The sequence below is a fragment of the Zootoca vivipara genome, chromosome 3 (assembly GCF_965207765.1).
Source record: "Zootoca vivipara chromosome 3, rZooViv2.hap1.1, whole genome shotgun sequence".
NCBI classification, from domain to species: domain Eukaryota; kingdom Metazoa; phylum Chordata; class Lepidosauria; order Squamata; family Lacertidae; genus Zootoca; species Zootoca vivipara.
In genome coordinates, this window is record NC_142586.1 from 98,957,882 (window position 1) to 98,980,257 (window position 22,376).

Here is a 22,376-nt window from a genome sequence, read left to right on the forward strand (position 1 = left end):
AGTGTTAATTTTTCAGTGCAATAAATAAATAAATAAATAAATAAATCTTGGTTTATACTTCAGAATATGTGAGAACAGATTAGAAGCTCGACTAGGATCAGTACAAGTTCATGAAATTTGTCATTGACTTCAGTGGGACTAACAATAATGTATTTTAAAACCCTTTATATTTTCCCTTCCTTTTCGTAACAAGTCATATAATTTTACCAGGACGCGACAGCACTATTAGATGAGTTGATTGAAGAGCCTTTACTAGATTTTCCACTTTAACTTTAACTTACTACTTATTCTTATTTAATCAAGGGCTGGGTGTGGGAAGTTAGTGTTTTCCATCTCATATAGTATGGCCAGAGTGCATTTAAAAACGAGCGAGTAGGAAATGCAAAGAAATGTATTTGCTGCCACTGACATGCACAGTTTATAATTTCCTGTGTTTTCCCTTCAGTTACTTTTTGATATTTAGAATATTGCTGTTTGCTGTGACTTACATAGTGAAAGCGATAGGGAGAGTTGAGGGAAAGAGTAGTACAGGTAGTTGTTATTAATATATGCAATTTTGTGGAAGGTTTTTTTTAAATGTATGCATTTGTTCTAAACACATTTAGCTAAACACTGTTCTAAACACATTAAGCTTCTGTCCTAAAAGCACCTTTACTTAAACAAACAAACATCCTGTTGACTTCAGGAACTATAATAAGTGCTTTGGAAATTATAGGTTAATTAAATTTTGATAGCAATATATAGTGGAAAACACATAAATGACTACTAAAGAGAGCTTATGGGCAGTATCCAACTTATTCTATCTCTGGAAGGATTTCTGCTTGCTCAGTGGACCTTTCTCCCCCATGTGCCATTCTGGGGGTTCCTCCAACCCTCCAGACCAAGATGTGGGGACAGCATCGGACACATATGGAGAGAGAAGAGGTGGGAAAGCTCCCTTGGGTGAATGGTAAATGGAAATCTTTACAAAGGTTGAACAAATCAATTAGATACCATCCTAAAGCTTAACCATGATTATTAAACAACCTTAAAATATTACCATATGAAGAAATTGGTATTCAACTACAAATATTTCAGTAAAGAACAAATAAAGCTATGTTGCTAATAATCAAAATAAGCTTTGTTGTACTAGTCAAAGGCCATGACAAAACCATACAAACACTATCAGGAAAAGAAATATCTATATAACTATGTAACTGTATGTAAAAAGCCGAGCCACTGCCTGAACCATCAAAATCATAAAATGCTGCTATTTTTTTTAAAAAAAATGCAGCAATGTCTGAAAAAAATACATTTTATAACGAATAGCTTCAAAAATAGAGAACTAGAGCAGAAATATGCAAATACGGTAACAGATTATCAATTTTTGGCATCAGCTGTTAAAATGTTTCTTAACGTTGAAAAGAAACTTAATTCTGCTCCCAGTTGAATTTAGTTGCAGTGGGCCATAGGTGTAATGTGAACACAGCCTAAAGTTATGGAAAGGCTTAATCAAATGTATTCTAAAAACCTCTGTTTGTATATCAGGAAAGCAGAATTTATGCTGTAGCCAAGTCAGGCTTACGCTTTTCTGAGGCCTTCAACACGGACTCTTTCAATAAAAGTAAGTGTGAGAAAGCTGTATGAAGATTGAAATCTTAAATTTATTTATCAAGTACATATTTTTCAACTCATTGAGACTTATCTGAGGGTAACAGGATAAAAATTCTTTGCTCGCCTATTTGTGAAAATAAAAGGTCTCAAAAGGGTACAAATCTGTCTTTGGAAAATGTTTTGCTTATTTAATTATATATATTAAGTTATATATCTGATCAAGCATGCTTCTTATATTCATGACCGTTTACATTACTTTTTACTAGCTTTTAAAATTTGCTCTAATTAACTCCTTTTCTTCGTTCAGTTTAAAAATATTAACATATCAAAAATGTATAAATTTCATAGAATGCATTTTGTCCACATGTTGTTTTACCTTCTTAGAACTTGTACATCTGTATCTGACAGTCTAATTCAGGCATAGGCAACCTTGGCTCTCCAGATGTCTTGGATCTACAACTCCCATGATCCCTGACCACTGGCCCTGTTAGCTAGGGATCATGGGAGTTGTAGATCCAAAACATCTGGAGAGCCAAGGTTGCCTATGCCTGGTCTAATTATTCGGCTATTACTTTATTCACTGAAAAATTTCCCTAAGTAATTCAGCATTTTCAGAATATATATATATATTTACACACACACACACACACACACACACACAGTCTGTATATTAATTATTTTTTATTTCAGGTTCCACCTCTTCAGCTTCATATTCCTCATCAGGACTTTACACATCGCTAATCTACAAGAATGTGACTACACCAGTCTATACCACTCTTAAAGGGGTAAAATTTTGATTTAAAAGTTGTATTTAGGGGATGAACTCTTGCGGTCTATTTCAAAAACATTACATTTCAGAGGGGAAAAAAGTGCTTGAAAAGTTATTGGTACTTCTTTGGAATTGTTGTAGTGGGGATCCTACTGTTGGAATCCCAGGTTACAATGATTGACTAGTTCTTTTCCAGTAATCTTTTAGAATATGATGAGCATTAAATTGTTAAATGAAAATGGCAAAATATTTAAGAGGTGGAGCGTTCCAGTCACATACAGTATTATTATTTCATGCACTAGATGTGAAACCTGAACATACCAGTAACATTTAAATACAGTAGAGCCAGAAATACCAATGGAAAGAAAGTGAATGCGAAATACCAAATGTTGGATAACAATCTCCAATATTCCACTTAGCTGTGGCAGGGCTTTTATCTTCTGGTAAATGAAGGTAGAAGCATAAGAGGAGAGACAAAGAGCCAGCCACCAAACATTCCCATACCACAAAAATGTATAGGGTTGCTTCTATGGCATACCTTAATAATTTGGAATCGGGGCCCCATTTCTCCTTTGTACTGATTCCATAACCATCTGAATTTCCTTTGTAAATTGAATTTTATTTTATTTTCATTAATTTTATATTCATTATTAGAAAGCAACACAAATCAGCAACAACCCTTTCTTGGATGACTCTTCTGGGTCTGAAGAAGAAGACAGTTCCCGATCCAGTTCACGGACATCTGAATCAGACTCTCGAAGCAGAAGTGGCCCAGGTAGTCCACGGGCTATGAAACGAGGTGGGCATAAGGCATATGAATGCAATACTTTTGAATCAGTATAAGTGTTCTAGGGGTTCTCCCAATATCTCTCAATCAGTGCATTTTTGGACAAACAATAGCTTGGATGTGGTAACCCAGAGAAGCATTATGGAACATGACTATTGCAGTTCCTGTTTTTTTAGAGAGCTGGGAACTAAAGAGGTTTTCCTGTTTCTGGAACATCTCCAACCTTTCTAAAGGGAAAACTGTTACAGTAATAGTAATGTTCGTACAACTCACATTTGACACTGATTAAGCTCTAACAAGGCTAACAAGGATTGAATTTTGACAAGCAGGAAATATATTATTATCTGCTTTGCATTCAGGGGTCTCTCTGTCTTCAATGACCTCAGAAGGCGACTATGCTATTCCTCCTGATGCCTACTCAACAGATACAGATTATTCAGAACCTGAACAGAAATTGCCTAAAACCTGCTCATCATCTAGTGATAATGGGAAAAATGTGAGTAATGTACAGCCTCTTTTATTCCAGGCCCCTTGGTTCTTTAGGCTATATCTGCACAAGTGATATCCACACTTCTTAATACTTTCTTCCTACATCTTTCTCTATGAGGTTAAACCTGCATAATCTCTCATTATACCTGTTACCTTTTCTTGTACATAATAGGCTACTAAGAGAAAGAGAGTGGACAGAGGAGCAATCAAAATACAATTGAAAACAGCAGTACACTGACAATTTATGCCCATTTTAAAATTCCTGGACTTTCGAGATTTTCCCCACCCAACCACAGATGTTTGTGAGACAAAAGAATACAGCTGTAGGATTGCAAAATGCCTAGGAGTCTGATGCAAGATGTACCAAATTAGAGCATTGGTAGAGATGTGTTCACAATGAGGAACTGGAAATATATGATGGTGGGTTCTTTCTTATGGACAATGAAGCTTTTCCATGGCTTTGGCTTATTAACTCACACAAGTAAGACTTGCAGATCAATCAAGCTTTACACTTCTACATTACAGATAGTTGTATAGCTAAGGGAAGTAAAATAAATCATAATTACCCTTCAACACATTAAAAATGCCTTTTAAATTATAGGAGCCATTGGAAAAATCAGGATATTTGTTGAAAATGGGTGGTAAAGTAAAGACTTGGAAACGACGGTGGTTTGTACTCAAAGGAGGTGAATTGCTGTACTACAAATCTCCGGTAAGCAAGTACTTTATTGTAATTTGCTTATAGTATTATGAGTTTGAATGCATCAATTACTGCAAATTAGCCTACCATTGGGCATCTATTGGTTGGTTGCGGACCTTATGATAGAATAACAATGTCAGTTGACCACTGGAAAACTCTTCTCTCTTCAAAAGGGAGGGAAAGAGGAACATGTAGCAAGTTGGAATTTGGAGACTTCCCCTTGTGTTACCTATCTGATCTAAGCAAGCCAGCTTTAGCCGTGTTGGGAAGGACACAGAAGTCCACCACATCCTCAGTTTTAGTGTGTGCTTCCAAAAGCCCCAGAGTGCATTAGGAGTCTGGCCATAGCCACAGCCTGCCTGGGGACAGCTCATATGCCACTGTTGTAATTGCTCCTGTTGGGCCTTCCCGTGTTGCCAGTGGCAGAGTCTGCGGCACCCCTATGGGGCTCAGGAGCCCAGTTGTATCACCCCTTGCGTGCAGAGCTGGCAGCGTCTCACCCTTTTTTGAACACCTTCCCTTGTGGAGTGTTTCCTCAGCCTCCTCTCCTCGAGAGTCCTCCGGGCAGCCGCTGCTGCCGCCCCTGGTCTCTGAGCTGCCCCCCACCCGAAAGAGAGGTGCCACCTTACACTGCCCTACAGAGGCCTGGGACTTGTCTGTCCATTCCCAATAAAAAGGGCTGGCAGAGTGGTTGGCTGGGCTCACTTGCCCTCTTGCTTACTCTGAGGCCACCTCAGCTCCTGGCAACCAGCACCCCTTGACCAGCCTCAGAGCATCATTCACCTCCGGAGCTTGTAGCCAGGGCTGCTGCAACAAACAGCTGTGCAAGCCTTTGGGAGGCAGATACGCAAGAAAGCATCAGAGGAGGGAGGGAAGGAAAGAGGGACAGAAGCCACGGCACACTGGTCGAAAACCACTAGACTATGGTTATCTTTATGGGAACAAACCTAAGTGATTCATTCATGTGCTTCCTCTTCCTCTACTTGGTTACTTCCAAACCCTAAACTGTGGTTAGCCTATGTTCTCTTGAAACAAGCCAGCTTCATAAGTCAAGATTTTAATTTGGTTTCAGTAAACCACAGTTTGTCCAAAGTTGCAAAGAACAGGGCAAAAGCTTCCAGTCTCCTCTTTGCACAAGATCTAGTGTCTCCAAGGTTTTGGCCCTACCCAATAACACCAGAGAATAAACATGGGACCGTTTTGCCCAAAGCTATGCATGCCCCTTCCCCTATTGATCAGAAGTTTCTGAGCTGTAGCCTTTCTGTTCTCATCGAAAAGAGAATTTCAAAAGGAGATTCCAGTGTAGAACTGATGCATTAGAACTTGTCAAGAAATTTGATTCTGTCTGTTTGGGCCTTCATTACATATCTTTAGGCACCAGGCAAAAATGTTTCTCTATAACTAGATCTTTGGCTGACTAAACAATCTATGGCCTTTTAAAAGTGTGGGAGGAAGGGTTATAGGATTGTTCTTGTTCGTGTTTTATTATGCATTTTGTGTACTCATTTTGCATTTTTGTTATGAAATGCCCAGTGATCTTTGGATGAAGAGTGGTATACAGATTTAAGAAATGATAATAATTAGGCACATTTTTTATTTGTATGTTTAGAAATATGTCAGTCGCTTTACCTTGCCTAGGGCACATCTGTTAGGCACATCTTTTGGGGAGGAATTCTGTCCCCCCAAAATCCTTAGATGACCAGATAAATGGCCCATGACACATTCATTTTGAATGCAAGCATTCTTTAACAAATCAAATATGCACTCCTATCAAAAATGTCCAGAGACATGGGCATAGTCTGTTCAGAATTAGACTGCTTCAATAATAATAATATGACCCAAGTTCCAATAGCTACTGCTACTTCCTGTTATCTTCAGCAGACAAGGGCTAGACATAGCTTCTCTCTGGATTTAAGGAGGAATAACTCACATCTAGAGGTGTGTCTGTTCTTCCTGACCCAACAGCTAAATCCAGAACAGATTTTGTACCTTCTTCATTACAGAATGTGGTCAAATCAAGGTGGAGCATTCCACTGCACAGCATGCATTTGGTGGCATATGCTAATAAATGTTATGTTTTAAACAACTTGCCATGGAACAGCTGAAAGTTCCCAGACATAAATTGTCCTGTTGCTAGATTAGTATCCCACCCTCTGCATCCATAGGACGGGGATGCTCAATTTGAGACCCCACAGAACACAAGTTGGATCTGGAGCTAAAGCATATTCATAAGTCAAATGCATTATCTATTAGAGTTTTATGTGTGGTTTCTGTTTTCAATAGAACATCTTGTTGTGGCTGGAGGATCTTCTAGATGAGTCACAACAATAATTAAGATAACATAAGATGCTGACATTCTTCCAGAACATTTTTGAAAATTTCCAGGGCAACAACATTTGTAGCTGATGCCACAATGAGTTCTCAGCCAGGCTCTGGCTGTGTCATTGGGAGACATACGGTATCTGGCTTCACAGCTTGTCTTCTTAGCCCTTTGTTGGAGGCAAACCTTTTGGTGAGGAGGCACTGAAGTAGACAAGAAGGCCATGCTTTCAGTGAAGAAAGAGGGAAGCTGGTCCTTTTGATGTTTCTTCCATCCCTAGCAGTCCTTTCATCCCATCAGATCAATTAAAAGAGGGGAAAATCATTAGTCTCATTTTTCTCATTTTTTTCTCCTACAGAGTGATGTAATACGTAAACCCCAAGGTCAGATTGAACTAAATGCATCCAGCCGTATTGTAAGAGGTGATGGAAAGCAAACAGTCCAGGTACTTCATTAACTTTCTATAATGAAAGAATTTGGCCTTCTCTGACCACACAGGCAGAGGGACAAACCCCTTCTTAGTGGCACTTTACTGGTGTTGCACAATGAATTTTCAGTAGAACTCAGAGCACTTCCACTCAGCCGTTTATTGACTAGGTGCTGCTCATCCATAGACGTTTTTTGCAGCTTCTACATAATGTCATCCTCATCAAAATACCACCTCATTCCCTCTTCCTCATTAAATCCAGATTTACTGTTTCTGCAGGGGGTGTTTTTAATTACTGGATTTTCCATGAAAATAGTAAATCCAGATTAAAAAGGAAAATAATATGGGATGGCACTTAATGAAGACCAAGTTATTTAGCCATTGAGCAAACCCGCAGGCATGTGAAGCACTGAGTCCACAGTTAACTGCTCCAGGTGTCTCCAGAAGTGCATTAGAAAGCTCCTGTTGGGGTAGAGGTAGAGCATCAAGTAGAAATTTTGAAGGAACTTAAAATAACTTCTGATAAGATTTACAACATTTTTCAGGAGGCTTTGATATGCCTGGAATGGAAACTGAACGATCCTTTAAGAATTTACTCTGAGAATTTATAACTATCTGTTGATGACTTGTAAAGAAACATTTGTTTAATTAAAATACATAATAGCCTCTCCCCCCAGTAGAACCAGGTTAACTTCAATCTCTTATTACGTACTTGATGTTTAAATGTAGGTACCAGTAGAATGTGGTTGGGATGATTTGTATTACCACAGTTCAAGGTTATTTCTTCCATCACTTTACAGCTGACCACTGAAAAACGAACCTATTACTTGACTGCAGATTCCCCAAACATATTAGAAGAATGGATCAAAGTTCTGCAGAATGTTCTTAAAGTACAGGCTGCAAGTCCACTTTTCATTCAACCAGATGTCAAACCTGCCATGAAAGGCTTGCTTACCAAGGTAGAAATCCTTATTCTCCAGTGCTATCAGCTTTGTTTTTGTAAATTAGCAAATTCTTAGCAGAATTAAGAGATGAAGGTGATTTTCAGAAATAGGAGTTTGGGAATATAGCAACCCCCCCAATTCACAGCCCAAACCTTTTCTAAATTTGAGTACAATGAGTTAGCTACTGCTGGTCAGTACGCTCCAAACAACTTTACTTTTGCAAGGGACAGAGGTCTGATGGTGGAGAGGGCTTGTTGGGGACAGTAAAGGCTTTGTCGATTTATTCTTAAACTTGGACACTCCTGAGCATGCCCAGAAGCGTTATTTCCTGGAAAGGTACATGGGGCTTCCAATTTCTTGTCTCCTGGCCCAGTTCATTGAATTGGAAGCCAAAGGAAATTACAATATTTTTGCACAACCTGTTACCTTGAGGATAAAGTTTGCTTGAGCAAGAACAGCTGGGAGCATTCTTCTCAAGGCTGGGTTTTTGTTCTTTCCTGGAAAAGCTCACCATGCTCCTGGGCTTTTTCTGAGAATTCCCAGGGGCAAACTAGATGTGACATGAAATGCCTCTTTGCGTTCAACTCTTAAGAAATACAAATAATATAAGCTTGAGGAACTAGCAGTTGTGATCAGAGCAGGCATGAAGGGGAAATTTAATCATTTTCTCTCCACTGCAATCGTCTGAATCTGATATTTGCTTTGTGGAGAAACCATTCCAACATTTCTATCATTGAAAATGGTCCCTTGTGTATTTAAAATGAAGTACAGGAATCTCTAGGATCATACTCAGTGCATACTAGGCATTCTTCAATTTATCCACTTGCAGGTGAAACATGGATATTCGAAGAGAGTGTGGTGTATGCTGGTTGGAAAAACTTTGTATTATTTCCGCAGCCAAGAAGACAAGGTATGTCTTTTTAACCTATTAAGGTATTAGAATTTATTTCTACTTACAGTAGTGCCTCGCTTAACAAACGCCCCGTAAGACAAAATTTTCGCTTAAAGAAAGGATTTTTCTAGCGGAGGTTGCCTCGCTAGACAAGTTCATTTTATGAAAAATTCGTCTAGCGAATCGCGGTTTCCCATAGGAATGCATTGAAATTCAATTAATGCGTTCCTATGGGCAAATTTTCTTTTAAAAAAAATTCAATACATTCCTATGGGATTCGCTAGACAAATTTTTCGTTATAAGAATAGACCCGTGGAACGAATTAAATTCGTCTAGTGAGGCACCACTGTACTTGTGACTTCAAGGTCGGAAGTCCCAGGTCATTTCCTAGTTCTCTTGAGACTGTGTGAGTAGGTGCAAAGGGGGTAATTTCATAAATTCAGCATTTATTATCAGAAAACAAAACTTGAATCTGTAATTCTGGATGAAGGAAACATTCGTAGGTAGGAAATGTGTGTATATTATTGCTAGGACAGCGGCAACAATAGTGCTAAACTGGGTGTATCCCCCAGGGGCGTAGGGACAGGCTCCAAGGGACGCCATCGCGGGTGCCACCCCGCCCCCAAAACGTGTGTCACGCCCCTCCGGGAGGCGTGCCCCACCCCCGGAACGTGGACCACGCCCCTCTGGGAGGCATGCCACGGCCCTGGAATGCATGCTCTGCCCCTCCGGGAGGCACGCCCCGCCCCCAGAACGTGTGCCCCGCCCCCGGGAAGCACGCCCTACCCCCAGAATGGGCTCTGCCACTGGTATCCCCTACATGCACATATACACAAACAACCTAGTATGATCAACTAAGTTGGTGTGAGCTTTCGTGTGCATGCACACTTCTTCAGATATCTGAAGAACATATCTGAAGAAGTATCTGAAGAAGTGTGCATGCACACGAAAGCTCATACCAATGACAAACTTAATTGGTCTCTAAGGTGCTACTGGAAGGATTTTTTTTATTTTGTTTCGACTAGGTCAGACCAACATGGCTACCTACCTGTAACTAGAACCTAGTATGATGTTTGTCAGTTTTTCTACCAGTATGCTTTTCTCATTTACCGTACCTGATGTCTTTGTTTCTAGTTTCCTTTAGGCCAGATAAAACTTTGGGAGGCTAAAGTTGAAGAAGTTGACCGGTCCTGTGATTCAGATGAAGATTATGAGGCCAGTGGCCGTAGCCTATTATCAACACACTATACAATCGTCATCCACCCTAAAGAACAAGGTCCCACTTACCTTCTTATAGGATCCAAGCATGAGAAGGTAGCAAATGGTTTCTATGTCTCTAGTCAATTTTTAATAGTGAACATAGAATAATGTATATCAAAGGGGAAAGTAAGCAGCATAGTGCTGATTCAGGCATAATGCTAAACCATAATTGAGTGTTACAAGAAGGAGCTGAAGTGAGCCTCAGGCTTCTTTAGTTCCCCTTTATCCTCAGAAGCTGAGGGTGTGTGTGGAATATTAACATCTTTCAATTTAAGTATTTATTATATGGTCTATAGATTGCTATACAGCTATATGGTATTAATCATGTGGGTGTGTATGCTGGAAGCAAAGCAAATTGGAGAATTTTAGAAATATTTTGATTATGTTGGGATGTAGAATGGGTTTTTATACTTAACAAAAATGGTTTTTTAAATACAAAATGTGGTATTCTACTAAATTCTACTCAGAGTAAATCTTCTGCATTAATTTCAGTGGGCCTCTTCTCAGTAAAACTTTGTTGAATACCAACAACTTACGTTTGGAAGTAGATTGGTCTACAATGGTGTGGTTTTTGCTTATGCCAGATTGTTCTAGTTAATTAATAAATATAAGCTAAAACTGATTTATAAAATGTTTTGTTTTCTAGGACACTTGGCTCTATCATTTGACAGTTGCTGCTGGAAGCACAAATATAAATGTTGGGACAGAGTTTGAACAGCTTGTCTGCAAGTTGTTAAATATCGAAGGTGAACCCAGTAAGTCAGTTTCCTTTATTGCAAACTAGTTCTTATTATATGTCTGTGTAGTTGTTCCAAACTTGGCAAATAAGAAAATAAGCTATTATTCCAGACATTTTTTTAAATTGTAAATACAATGCCACCTTGTAGTTTTCATAAAGCTCACATAGGACGTTTTCTCCCAAATACAAGAGGCTGCAGTCCTTGTCTATTGCATGAGGTTGCATGTTTGAATCCTGTATGGGGCATCTGCATATTCCTGCATTGCAGGGAGTGGACTAGACAATCCTCAAGATCCCTTCCAACTCTACAATTCTATGATTCTACGAGTTGGGCAACCTGTGGCTCTCAGCCTAATTTCACGCAGATGGGGAAGCCCAGAGGGAGAGAAGAGCAGGAGGGGAGGAACGCTGAAAATGGAGGAAATGGGTTAACAAATTCTCTCCAAGCAATCTTTCTTTTCCCTGGCAACCTGCTGGACAAAGAAGGGGGGGAGAAAATGGATGGCAGACAGAGAAAAGGGGTGGCCTCAGCCACTGCCAGCATGGATCCCCCCTAAAAAAAGTTCCCCAGCCCTAGTTAAGGGGAAATCGGGTGCAGTTCTTCAAACTGAAAACCTGGTATATGTAGAATGTTTTCAACTTGTTTCATTTGATTTGCACATATACCTATTTGATTTTATTAAAAATATCTCTTCAACGTACCTGTCATAGTTAGACTTGATAGAAAATCTTTGTCTCAATTAAGCCATCAAAGCTTTAAACTCTTGACACTGTCAGTAGCACTGTGATTTTACTAGACAGGAGTGGTGTAGCAGGGGCCTATTAACATTTTACAAAAATACAGTGATATTTCTGCCCCCTAGAAGTTTGAAACAGTACACACTGAAGCCTCCTACGTAGGATTTCAAATCATCATGTACATCATTTGGGGGTTTGCCCATTCAAAAATAAAATAACATTTAGGAAGCATTGTTGCTACTTCTTTCAAATAGTGTTTTTTTAAATGGTTGCATAATGCTTTGAGGAAAGAGCACAGGGGGGAATGTAGATTTAGTAAAAACATATGTGGTATTATGCTGAACTATTTGTACACACACATCTTGCCTTATGTGAAATGGTTCCTTTTCCCAAGATGACGACGACGAATAGTTTTGTTTATATGCCTCCCTTCCTCTCAATGGAGCCCAGGGTGGTGAACAAAACAATAAAAAGTATGTCACTTGTACATTATAATTTTAATACATTTTTAAACAGCATAGCTATAACAACAATATACAGCTGGACAATAATACTGTTAAGACTCAGGACATGTTTCAAAAGTATAGGCAGACAAATATGTTTGTAGTAGAGAACTGAAACTTAACTGCACAGGGGGACAATTGCATTTTCCCAGCAAAGAAATTCCATAGTTGGGTGCAGCAGAAGGCCCTGTCTCAAGTAACCATACCATGGGCCATGCCCTTGGATAAATTTGTATGTACAGGTATGTCTTAACTTTTTTGTAGAGCAGAGTTGGGGAACCTCAGTCCTGGAGGTTGAATGTGGCCCAGCAGGCCTCGTAGTGTATCTTGATTTCAGTAAAGGTTTTGACAAAGTTTCCCATGATATTGTTGCGAGGAACCTAGTAAAATGCAGGGTGAATGGGGTAACTGTTAAGTGGATTTGTAGCTGGTTGACTGACTAAACCGATCAGCTTGCCAACTTCATGTTAGGTCTCTCTTAAGAAACTGCAAAAGACTAGTTCTAAATAATTGTAATGTTATTACTTTAAATAGATGACTGTGTCTCTTTTTGTGTCCCAGCTTCCCAGATCTGGAGGCACCCTGCACTTTGTCACAGCAAAGATGGGATTTCTTCCCCTCTTACAACCCTTCCATCTGAAGCATTGCAAACAGAAGCTTTAAAATTATTTAAGGTAAAAAAAGTAACTTTTTCTGTGGTTGGGAATGATTTTATTCTTTTAGTATATTTTATTTGAAATGGTATAGAATGCATATTATAGTGCAGCGTTTTTCATGACTGCTCAGACAATAAGTCCCATGAGTTCAATGGGACTTCTAGGTAAGTGAGGCATTATGAAGCTAAACACCTAAAAACATTTAATAGCCTAATTAGAAGCAGCATCCCTTCTGAGTAAACTTACTTCTGAGTAAACACACATAGGATTGTGAATTTGAATACAGTCATACTTCGGGTTATGGCCGCTTCAGGCTGCATTTTTCGGGTTGCACACCACACCGAACGCGGAAGTCCCATAATGGGTTACTTCCGGGTTTTGGCGCATGTGCAGAGACACTAAATTGTGCTTTGTGCATGCGCCGAATCGCAACCCACACATGCACAGGTGTGCTGCTGCAGGTTGCGAATGTGCCTCCCGCACGGATCACGTTCGCAACCCGAACGTCCACTGTATTGACTTTCAAAAACCAGCCTTGCAGAAATGCCTAAATGTGCCCAGACATTGGCTTTGATAGTTTTCTATAGGGAAGGTGCTCCAGAATTATGAAGGAAGTACTCTCTCGTAGCAGTGCACGTGTGTTTCTTTGACTCCCTTTCTACACTTATGAACCACCTTGCTTCCAAAGTGCCAAAGTTTACAATTTCAAATAATGGCTGAGAGTGAGGAAGAGGAAAATATGCAAATTCATAATACAGCTCTTTCATGATGTTATATAAATAGAACTGGGGAAGTGGTTTGTGAAGGAAACATTTATGGGAGAGAACATGGCTCAGTGGTAAAGCAGAGCATATGCTTTGCATGCAGAAGGTCCTAAATTCAGTCCCTAGCATTGCCTCTTAAAAGATCAGACAGCAGGTCATGTGAAAGACCTTTGCCTAAGACCATAGAAGGCCATAGCCACTCAGAGTAGACAGCACTGGGCTAAGTGAACAAATAGTCTAATTTGGTACAAGGTGGCTTCAAACATTCTGATAATTCTGGGAAGGGAGGAGCCAGCTAGCAGTTGGTTCCATAGAACTGATTGCCCTTCTCCAAATTACTATATCTGTACATTAGCCACCCATTGTCAATGAAGACAAAGTTCTTTCAAGTTTAAATTACATATATCTTTGTAATTAAGTTTAAGTTGATATACAATCCCCCCAATTAGATTTAATTAAATTTAAAGTGCAAAATGGAAATAATTATTTTTCTCTTCTCTGTTGCAGACTTGCCAGTTGTTTATAAATGCTGCAGTGGACTCTCCTGCCATTGACTACCATGTATCTTTGGCCCAAAGTGCTTTACAAGTCTGTCTCACACATCCAGAGCTTCAAAATGAAATCTGTTGCCAGTTGGTTAAGCAGACAAGAAGGCGGCAGCCCCCAAATCAGATAGGACCAGTGCAGGTAGTGAACACTCTTACACCTGTCCTGAGGGATGGACTTTGATAAGTTTGTACCAAAACTTCTTGGTTACAGTGTGCAGGTGGAGGATGATCCAGGAGATTACAACATGGGTGGTCTCTGTACAAGGAAGGGAAAGGGGCATGGAAGGCAAAGTGGGCAGCAGAATAAAAGAGATGAATGAGTTCAGAAATGGGGCATCTTCTTTGGCCTACATTCCTGGTTGTTCAATGTCTACTATGTTCATAAGTCTACTTGTGCTTGGAGGCTATTTGATTCTGAAAGAAACTTCAGATTATGATGCTGATCTTTCTCCTTGACCAGGCCTGGCAGCTTTTAGCACTCTGCATTGGACTCTTCCTTCCACAGCACCCATTCCTTTGGCTCATCAAACTTCACTTGAAGAAGAATGCAGATTCCAGGTATACGTTACAGGAATATCAGACCATCAAAGGCTAAAGGATTGCCTTCTCTTATGAGCGAGTATAATTTAATGGCCGTAGAAATGCAGCAGTATTGCTTCTACAGATGTTCTTTTTCATGTTAATTATTGCCATTGCTCCATTGGTATTGGTGTTAATTTACATATTTCATGTTAGTTTCATGGGTTTGCCCATTTATAAAGTGGTAACTCCACTGAATGTTGAAATGGAGTCACCGGCATTACACTATCATTCTGTTTTTCAACTTTGGAAACTGTGATACTGGAATAAAAGTTAGTAGAAACACATGTATTTTACCTGATCCCTCACACCTATGTTAAAGAAGACCAGGAAAATATGAAAAGGACATTATAATATGATCTCAATCAAAAACTCAATTGTTGGTATGCATATTCACAACACCATCCTACGTTTCACGTGTCCAATTCGTATAACCATTCTTAGTAGGGGATGGGAAGAAAGAAGCAGAATAGATTGCCGTGTCACTTGTTAAAAACATTCTTGAACATATTGTTTAACCATTATATGTTAAAATAATCTGTTGAAATTCCTGCTTTTTTCAGTTTGTTATGAAGCCTTGTTTTGTGTTCACAGAACTGAATTTGGAAAATACGCAATTTACTGTCAACGATGTGTGGAAAGGACACAACAGAATGGTGACAGGGAAGCCAGACCATCAAGAATGGAAATTCTTTCTACACTTCTAAGAAATCCCTATCATCATTCCTTACCTTTTAGTATTCCAGTGCATTTCATGAATGGCATATACCAGGTAGCCGTGAACTGTAAAATGATGGTGTATTGGTTGTGCTGTCAGAAATATTTAAACATTCTATGGCTCTACTTTCTTCCTTGTCAACAAACAGATTGATAGTTTTTATCCATTGGATAAATCATTTTTGCTTTTCTTTTTAAAAAATGTATGGTTTGGATCTGAAACTTCCCTTCCACGGGATACCTTCTGTAAATGGAAGAGCATCTTTGGATACAACCTCTGTATGTACCAAGATTTTCACCACGGTACTTGCTTCTTCAAAATCTAAGCTTTGTGAGAACTTATTTCACTTTATGTTTCACTTGTTTTGTCTAGGTTGTTGGCTTTGATGCTTCTACCACAGTGGAAGAATTTCTAAACACACTCAATCAAGACACAGGAATGAGAAAACCAGCCCAGTCGGGTTTTGCTTTGTTTACTGATGATCCTTCTGGCAAAGATGTAGAACACTGTCTTCAAGGAAACATCAAGGTAAACAATCCCTTTAATGAGCTCACAGTCAAAATTACCTTTGAGTTGCAAAAGAAAACATTTTCCTTCTTTAAGTGTGTTTCATTTTTCTTGGCGCACATTGACCGCGGGGAACCAAACAAATGCTTGATTGTTTTAAGCACGAATGGTAGTTTTAGAAAGCTCATTAAAGATAGCTGTGGGAAGAAAAGGATTTATGGGAATATTTTTGGTGACTTTGTGATACATGGGAATGGTGTTATAACAGTTTCCCATATGGGTTTGTGGTGTATTGCTAAACAGGAAGTGGGGAAAGTTCTACACCACTATCCACACAGAGGACACACTGTTGATGTCAATATTTTCCACAAATATTTAACACAAATTTGTGGGGTAAGCCCTACAGCAGCTGTATGGCATACTTTACATGCACAATGTTTTCCATTATCATGATAACAAAATGGTCATAAGTGACATTGATTTCAGTGATAGCTCCAGGTCAGATGTCCCTAGGCTTTCTATGGACCTGTGTGTGTTTACTCATATCACTAAGTTCAATGGGGTTCACCCCCAGAAAAAATTGAATAGAATTACAACTTACGGTAAGTCTTTTAGTGATTATTGCTGTAAAATCAGGACTAACTAAAGTGTACAAATTCTGTTTAGGCATATTTTGCCATAACTATGTTCTGCCTTGTGGTTTTGCTTGTAGATCTGTGACATCATTTCTCGATGGGAGCAGGCATCTAAAGAGCAGCAGCCTGGGAAATGTGAAGGCACAAGAACAGTGAGACTGACTTACAAAAACAGGTTTGTAATATAAACTTGTGTCCCTAGGAATCATTGCTCTTAGATATATTTATAGTCTGTTTGCAGCCAGAGATGAGCTCTCATAACTGAATTCAGTGCCAGGGCTCAGGAAGTCATCATGTGAATTAATAGTTTAATAAGAAGTTAAGTCCATGAGCCAGGAATGGGGAACTTGTGGCCATCCAGATGATATGGGCCAATTCCTATCAAGATACAGATGCTTTAGCAGGGTTATTGTCAATTTAGCATTAAAGAGTATGTGAATTACATTGGCTTATGGAAATGAATAGTCTGTTTAAAGCTGGTAATTATTCCTTCAGGTATTTATACAGAGCATCATTAGCTTTCACATTATCTGACTTCTGTAACTGACCACTGAATAGCACATTTTCAAAACCTTACTAGAACTGATTGTGAATTTTATTTATTTCATAGAAATTATACACAGCTTAATTGAAAAAACCCTTAAAGCGGTTTACAAAAAGATAAAATAATAAAATTGAAGAAAAAATTGCCGTACTTTAAAATATACAAAAATTAAAATTCTAAAACAGATTAAAATCACCTCCACTTTCTAAGCATCTGGGTAGGCTTGTCTAAACACGAATGTTTTAAAAGAGTACAGTGAAGGCGCCTGTTTGATATCAATAGGCAGGGAGTTCCAAAGTACAGGTGCTGCTACACCAAATGATTGAGTTCTTACACATGTGGAATGAGTATTATGTGGCACCTGTAGTACTATTACAGGCATCCCCAAACTTCGGCCCTCCAGATGTTTTGGACTACAATTCCCATCTTCCCTGACCACTGGTCCTGTTAGCTAGGGATCATGGGAGTTGTAGGCCAAAACATCTGGAGGGCCGCAGTTTGTGGATGCCTGTACTAGTACCTTTTCACTTGGTTACTTTGGCATATGCATTATGCAATTTTCAATTTTGTAGTTTGTCACTCTTTCTTTTTGCAGGCTGTATTTTTCAGTTCAAATACGTGGGGAGACAGAAAGGGAAAAGCTGCTGTTGATGTATCAGACAAACGATCAAATTGTAAATGGGCTTTTCCCTGTAAACAAAGAGCTGGCACTAGAACTGGCAGCACTTATGGCACAGGTAAGTATCGTTCGTGGTTGACCAGAATTGTAATTTAAAAAGCACCCTCCACACATTTCTTTTGTAATATGAAATAGTAGATAAATCTAACAATTATATTTTGTATCTTGGGACTTCAGACAGCATACATGGAATTATTCTGTTTTTAATTTACAACAACGCTGTGAGGTAGACCAAAATTGTCTGACTGGCCCAAGGTCACCCAGTGAATTTCCTGACTGAATTATATTAGAATCCAAGTCTGCCCAATCAAAATCCAACGAAGCTGATTTGACTTGTATAACCAAGACTTAGGGCAGAGGGGGGCATGAAATAGGAGAAGCAGATGGGCAGAAGGTGGGCGCTGTTGGTTTACCACCCACCCAGTTGTATAATGGTCTCCCTGACCAAGATGTTGGAGGTAATATTGAACATAATGTTAGAGAACAATAGGGTGGTGTTTCTGAGTGGCTTCAGACCAAGGTTGCTTTGTGTGGTCTAGCTTTGGATTTCATGCCCTGCATGGCAACCATGGGGCTGTCACAAGTTGTCTATCAACCAACTCATATGGCAGTGCACAAACTGGATTTAATCTTCAATTCAGGATGAGTGGGGTGGTGGTTTGAAGGAATACCTAGATCCTTTGCTGGCAGGGGATGGTGGGAGTTGTAGTCCAAAAAATTTGGAGGGTACTAGGTTGTTGTGTTAGACTCTTCCATGCAAATTTTTTTTGTATGTGCCCCATTAATATTCAGCTATTAAATATGAAATAGCTCATAGATTCTTGTTATCACAGCTCATAATTGTATTTATTCAATAAATTTAATATAATTGGCAGATACTTGAGATTTATATAGACTGTAGGTACTGAAATAACATTGAAGTGCGGATGTATGTAAAAACAATCTTACAGTACCTATTTATTTGCATGTCCACTAGGTGGAGATTGGGGACTTTGAACGACCTTTCTCAACTCCAACAGGGCAAATCACTTCCCAGTCGAAATCTAATCAAACTTTAAAGCAAGTTGTGGAAAAGTTTTACCCCAAAAGATATAGGGATGGTTGTTCAGAAGAACAATTGAGGTATGCTACTAAAGGCTTTACTTTCACCCCACCCCCTTTAAACAAATGGCGAATAGTGCCTTAGATATTATAACAACTAGATTCTGGTTGCGGGTACTAGCTTTGTTGTATGTTTCACTAGAAAAGTTAACTTCTTTTTAATAGAAATACTTTTCATACATACATTAGCAAACAGAATGGGGAAAGTGCAGTTTTTAGTCTTTTTCATTTTTTAGTGTTATTATTTAATTAGATTTATTGTCTTACTTATTGCAAAAAAAACCCTCAGATCTCTGAATGATGGGCAATATAAAGTTTTTCAAAAGAAATGACACTATTCTCTGCCAAAACATATTCTAGGATTAACTGCCCTAGCCTTGTGACCTGTAATCATTTTCCGGGCCACATATCCCTATTCTCCAGTTATTTAGAAATGGTCTCCTGTCATTACACCATTCCTTGCCCAGACAAAAGTGCAAATTTTACTGAAATTTAAAACTCCACCAGCAGACTTAGAGTAGGCCTGGGCTTTGGGAAGAGAGAGAAAGGAATGGAGCACTATTTTCAGGTGGCCCATTTTATTATTCCATTTCTTAAGAGGCCAGTTTTAATTTTTAGGCTGAGATAGCAAAGAGGGATCATAATACTTAATTCTCACATGTTGCATTTTGATTTGAAATGCTATTTTGCTTCTCCCTCTCCCTGCTACTTATGACTTAAATATCCTTATGCTTAACGTCAACAGACAGCTTTGTCAGCGACTGTCAACAAAATGGATGGCTCTCCGTGGTCACAGTGCTGCAGACTGTGTGCGCATTTACCTTGCTGTTGCTCGAAAGTGGCCTTTCTTTGGTGCCAAATTATTTGCAGCAAAAGTAAGACTTTCTGGCTTTCTTTCTTTCTTTCTTTCTTTCTTTCTTTCTTTCTTTCTTTCTTTCTTTCTTTCTTTCATCAATTATGCAGGCAGGGCCACACAGATAAATGTGTATACCTGGGTCCTCCTGATGTCTTTGGACTCCAATTCCCATCAGTCCCAGTCAGTCTTGCCAGTGGCCAAGGATGATGGGAGTTGTAGTCCATCTGGGGGGGGGCATTAGTTCCCCACCCTAATGGGCAGGATTGCAGCATGACTGCAATCCTGTATGCATAATGAGACCCATGCACCTAATTGACCCACATTCTTTAATTTTAATGTGTCTACCCTGAGTTAAACTTGTAAGTACTGTAGTAGAGAAGTTGGTGCATGAGGCATTCCACTCCCACATCAGACAAATCTGCTGGATCTGTGGCCAACCAAATGTCTGTGGAAGCCTGCAAGCAGGACATGAGCACAACAGAAGTCCACCCACCTGCAATTCCCAGCAACCAGTATTCAGAGCTATACTGCCTCTTGACAGTGGAGGTAAAACCAAAACGAATTCATGGAGGACAAGGCGATGCTGTTTTAAAAGGGATGTGGTTTCTGGGGCAGGGCGGTGGGTTGTTCCTGGAAGTTATAGGCCAATTAATGTCTGTCCTGGGAGGATTAGTGGAAAGTATTGTTGAAGATAAAATAACCAAGCATATAGAATAACAATCCTTGCTGAAATAGAGTTAGCTCAGCTTCTTCAAGGGCAAGTACTGTCAACAAGCAGAAATATAGAAGCAATCCTTTTGACAATAGTGTACTTGGACTTTCAAAAAGCTTTTGACAAAGTACTTCATCAAAGGCTCCGGCATGAACTTAGCTGCCATGGAATAAGACGAGAGGTCCTCTTATGGATCAGGAATTCATTAGGAAGCATAGAGTAGGAATAAATGTATAGTTCTTCATATGGATGGTTGTGGAAAGGATTGTTTATTGGGACCTGTGCTTTTAAATGCAGTTCAGTGTTAACAAGTATAATGTCCACACAGAAATGGAACTACTGTATATAATACTGATATTGTTTTTCTCTGTCACCTCAGAAATGCAAAAATACTTGCATTGCTTGCCTTCAGTAACTTCTCTTTTTCTCGTATCTGACTGTCCTCTACCTCACTCACTAATTTAAAGCAGTGCTTCAGCTTTTATTCAGTTTCATAATTGTAGCTAATTTCAGTATATCTTCTTTCTAGCCTCTGATAATATCAACATTGGAGAGTTCTTTGATATGGCTTGCTGTTTATGAAGATGGCATAAACATTCTTGAATACAGCTCTATGGTAAGGGAAAATAGTTGAAATGTTGGGTAAAGAAAGGAGTAATACAAATTCTGTGAGCCATGTTAACCAATACAGTCTCTCTCCATTAATCTTTAACAAACTTGTGCAATGGATTAATATGTCTTGTGCACTTAGAATCTGAACTAACAGACTAAGCAGCTAACTATTAAAGGAATTGCTTAAAAGTTTGCATTTTAATAAGTACTAATGTGGAATTATGCTCTTAAGTGCCATGTGCAGTGTTCCGTTCATGTGTGGGAACTTTTGTGTCTCTACCTTACAGTGGCATTAACCCCAAAAAGTATTCTGAAAGGATGGGTTCCTCTGAAGCTGCACCCTATAAGAGGGGCTGCGGTTGCAAGAAAATATGTGCTAATTTTAGTCCATCTCTGCTTTTGTTTTTATTTTCCTAGTATTACTACATGCACACACACACACACACACAAGCATGCATTAATATATACATGTCTTTTAAAAAAGGTAAAGGACCCTTGACAGTTAAGTCCAGTCGCAAACAACTCTGGGGTTGCAGCGCTCATCTCGCTTTACTGGCCGAGGGAGCCGACGTTTGTCCGCAGACAGTTTTTCCGGGTCATGTGGCCAGCATGACTAAGCCGCTTCTGGTGAAACCAGAGCAGCACACGGAAACGCGGTTTACCTTCCCGCCGGAGCAGTACCTATTTATCTACTTGCACTTTGACGTGCTTTCGAACTGCTAGGTTGGCAGGAGCTGGGATTGAGTAACGGGAGCTCACCCTGTCGTGGGGATTTGAGCTGCCAGCCTTCCAATCGGCAAGCCCTAGGCTCACTGGTTTATATGAAGATAAATTTTCTGGATAGAAATACTTGGGCTAATGAGTGATGTGCTGGTAACCTTTGGGTTGTGTTCTACATAGGGCTGCCTCTGAAGGCTGCACAGAAGCTACGACTGGTGCACAGTTCAGTGGGCAGGGTGCTAAACAGCAGTATTAGCAGAACATCTATTACACCTGCCCTCCAAGGCATGCACTGGTTATCAGTTTGTTTCCAAGCTCAGTTTAAGGTGTATGTTACTGTGCAAAGCCCGTATCATTTAAATATCTGATGGAGCATCTTCTCCCATGTATACTTGCCCAAAATTTAAGATCAGTAGGGGAGGCCCTGCTTGCGGTACTGCCACCCTTTGATGTGGAAGGGATGGTGCCTCCCAGATATGGAACTGACTCTCTTAGGAAGTGCGCCTGGCTCCTTGATGGTACTTTATTTGCTGCTTAGTAAAGATGCACCTCTTCACCCAGGCTTTTGGGAGCACATGAATTAT

The 22,376-nt window shown here is 39.6% G+C and overlaps 1 protein-coding gene across 1 annotated transcript in view; it reads left to right on the top strand.

Annotated features, from left to right (window-relative positions):
• PLEKHH2 (pleckstrin homology, MyTH4 and FERM domain containing H2) overlaps nt 1–22,376 on the top strand; it is a 61,188-nt gene that overhangs the window by 33,042 nt on the left and 5,770 nt on the right. Inside the window, exons 9-28 of the mRNA XM_035111207.3 lie at nt 1,528–1,603; nt 2,284–2,378; nt 3,017–3,161; nt 3,509–3,645; nt 4,240–4,350; nt 7,017–7,103; nt 7,886–8,044; nt 8,859–8,939; nt 10,056–10,235; nt 10,828–10,936; nt 12,723–12,835; nt 14,089–14,268; nt 14,590–14,687; nt 15,303–15,480; nt 15,799–15,954; nt 16,646–16,743; nt 17,708–17,849; nt 18,768–18,913; nt 19,638–19,767; nt 20,990–21,076. Of these exons, the coding sequence (XP_034967098.1) occupies nt 1,528–1,603; nt 2,284–2,378; nt 3,017–3,161; nt 3,509–3,645; nt 4,240–4,350; nt 7,017–7,103; nt 7,886–8,044; nt 8,859–8,939; nt 10,056–10,235; nt 10,828–10,936; nt 12,723–12,835; nt 14,089–14,268; nt 14,590–14,687; nt 15,303–15,480; nt 15,799–15,954; nt 16,646–16,743; nt 17,708–17,849; nt 18,768–18,913; nt 19,638–19,767; nt 20,990–21,076 (2,508 nt within the window). The remainder of the gene's footprint in view (nt 1–1,527; nt 1,604–2,283; nt 2,379–3,016; nt 3,162–3,508; nt 3,646–4,239; nt 4,351–7,016; nt 7,104–7,885; nt 8,045–8,858; nt 8,940–10,055; nt 10,236–10,827; nt 10,937–12,722; nt 12,836–14,088; nt 14,269–14,589; nt 14,688–15,302; nt 15,481–15,798; nt 15,955–16,645; nt 16,744–17,707; nt 17,850–18,767; nt 18,914–19,637; nt 19,768–20,989; nt 21,077–22,376) is intronic.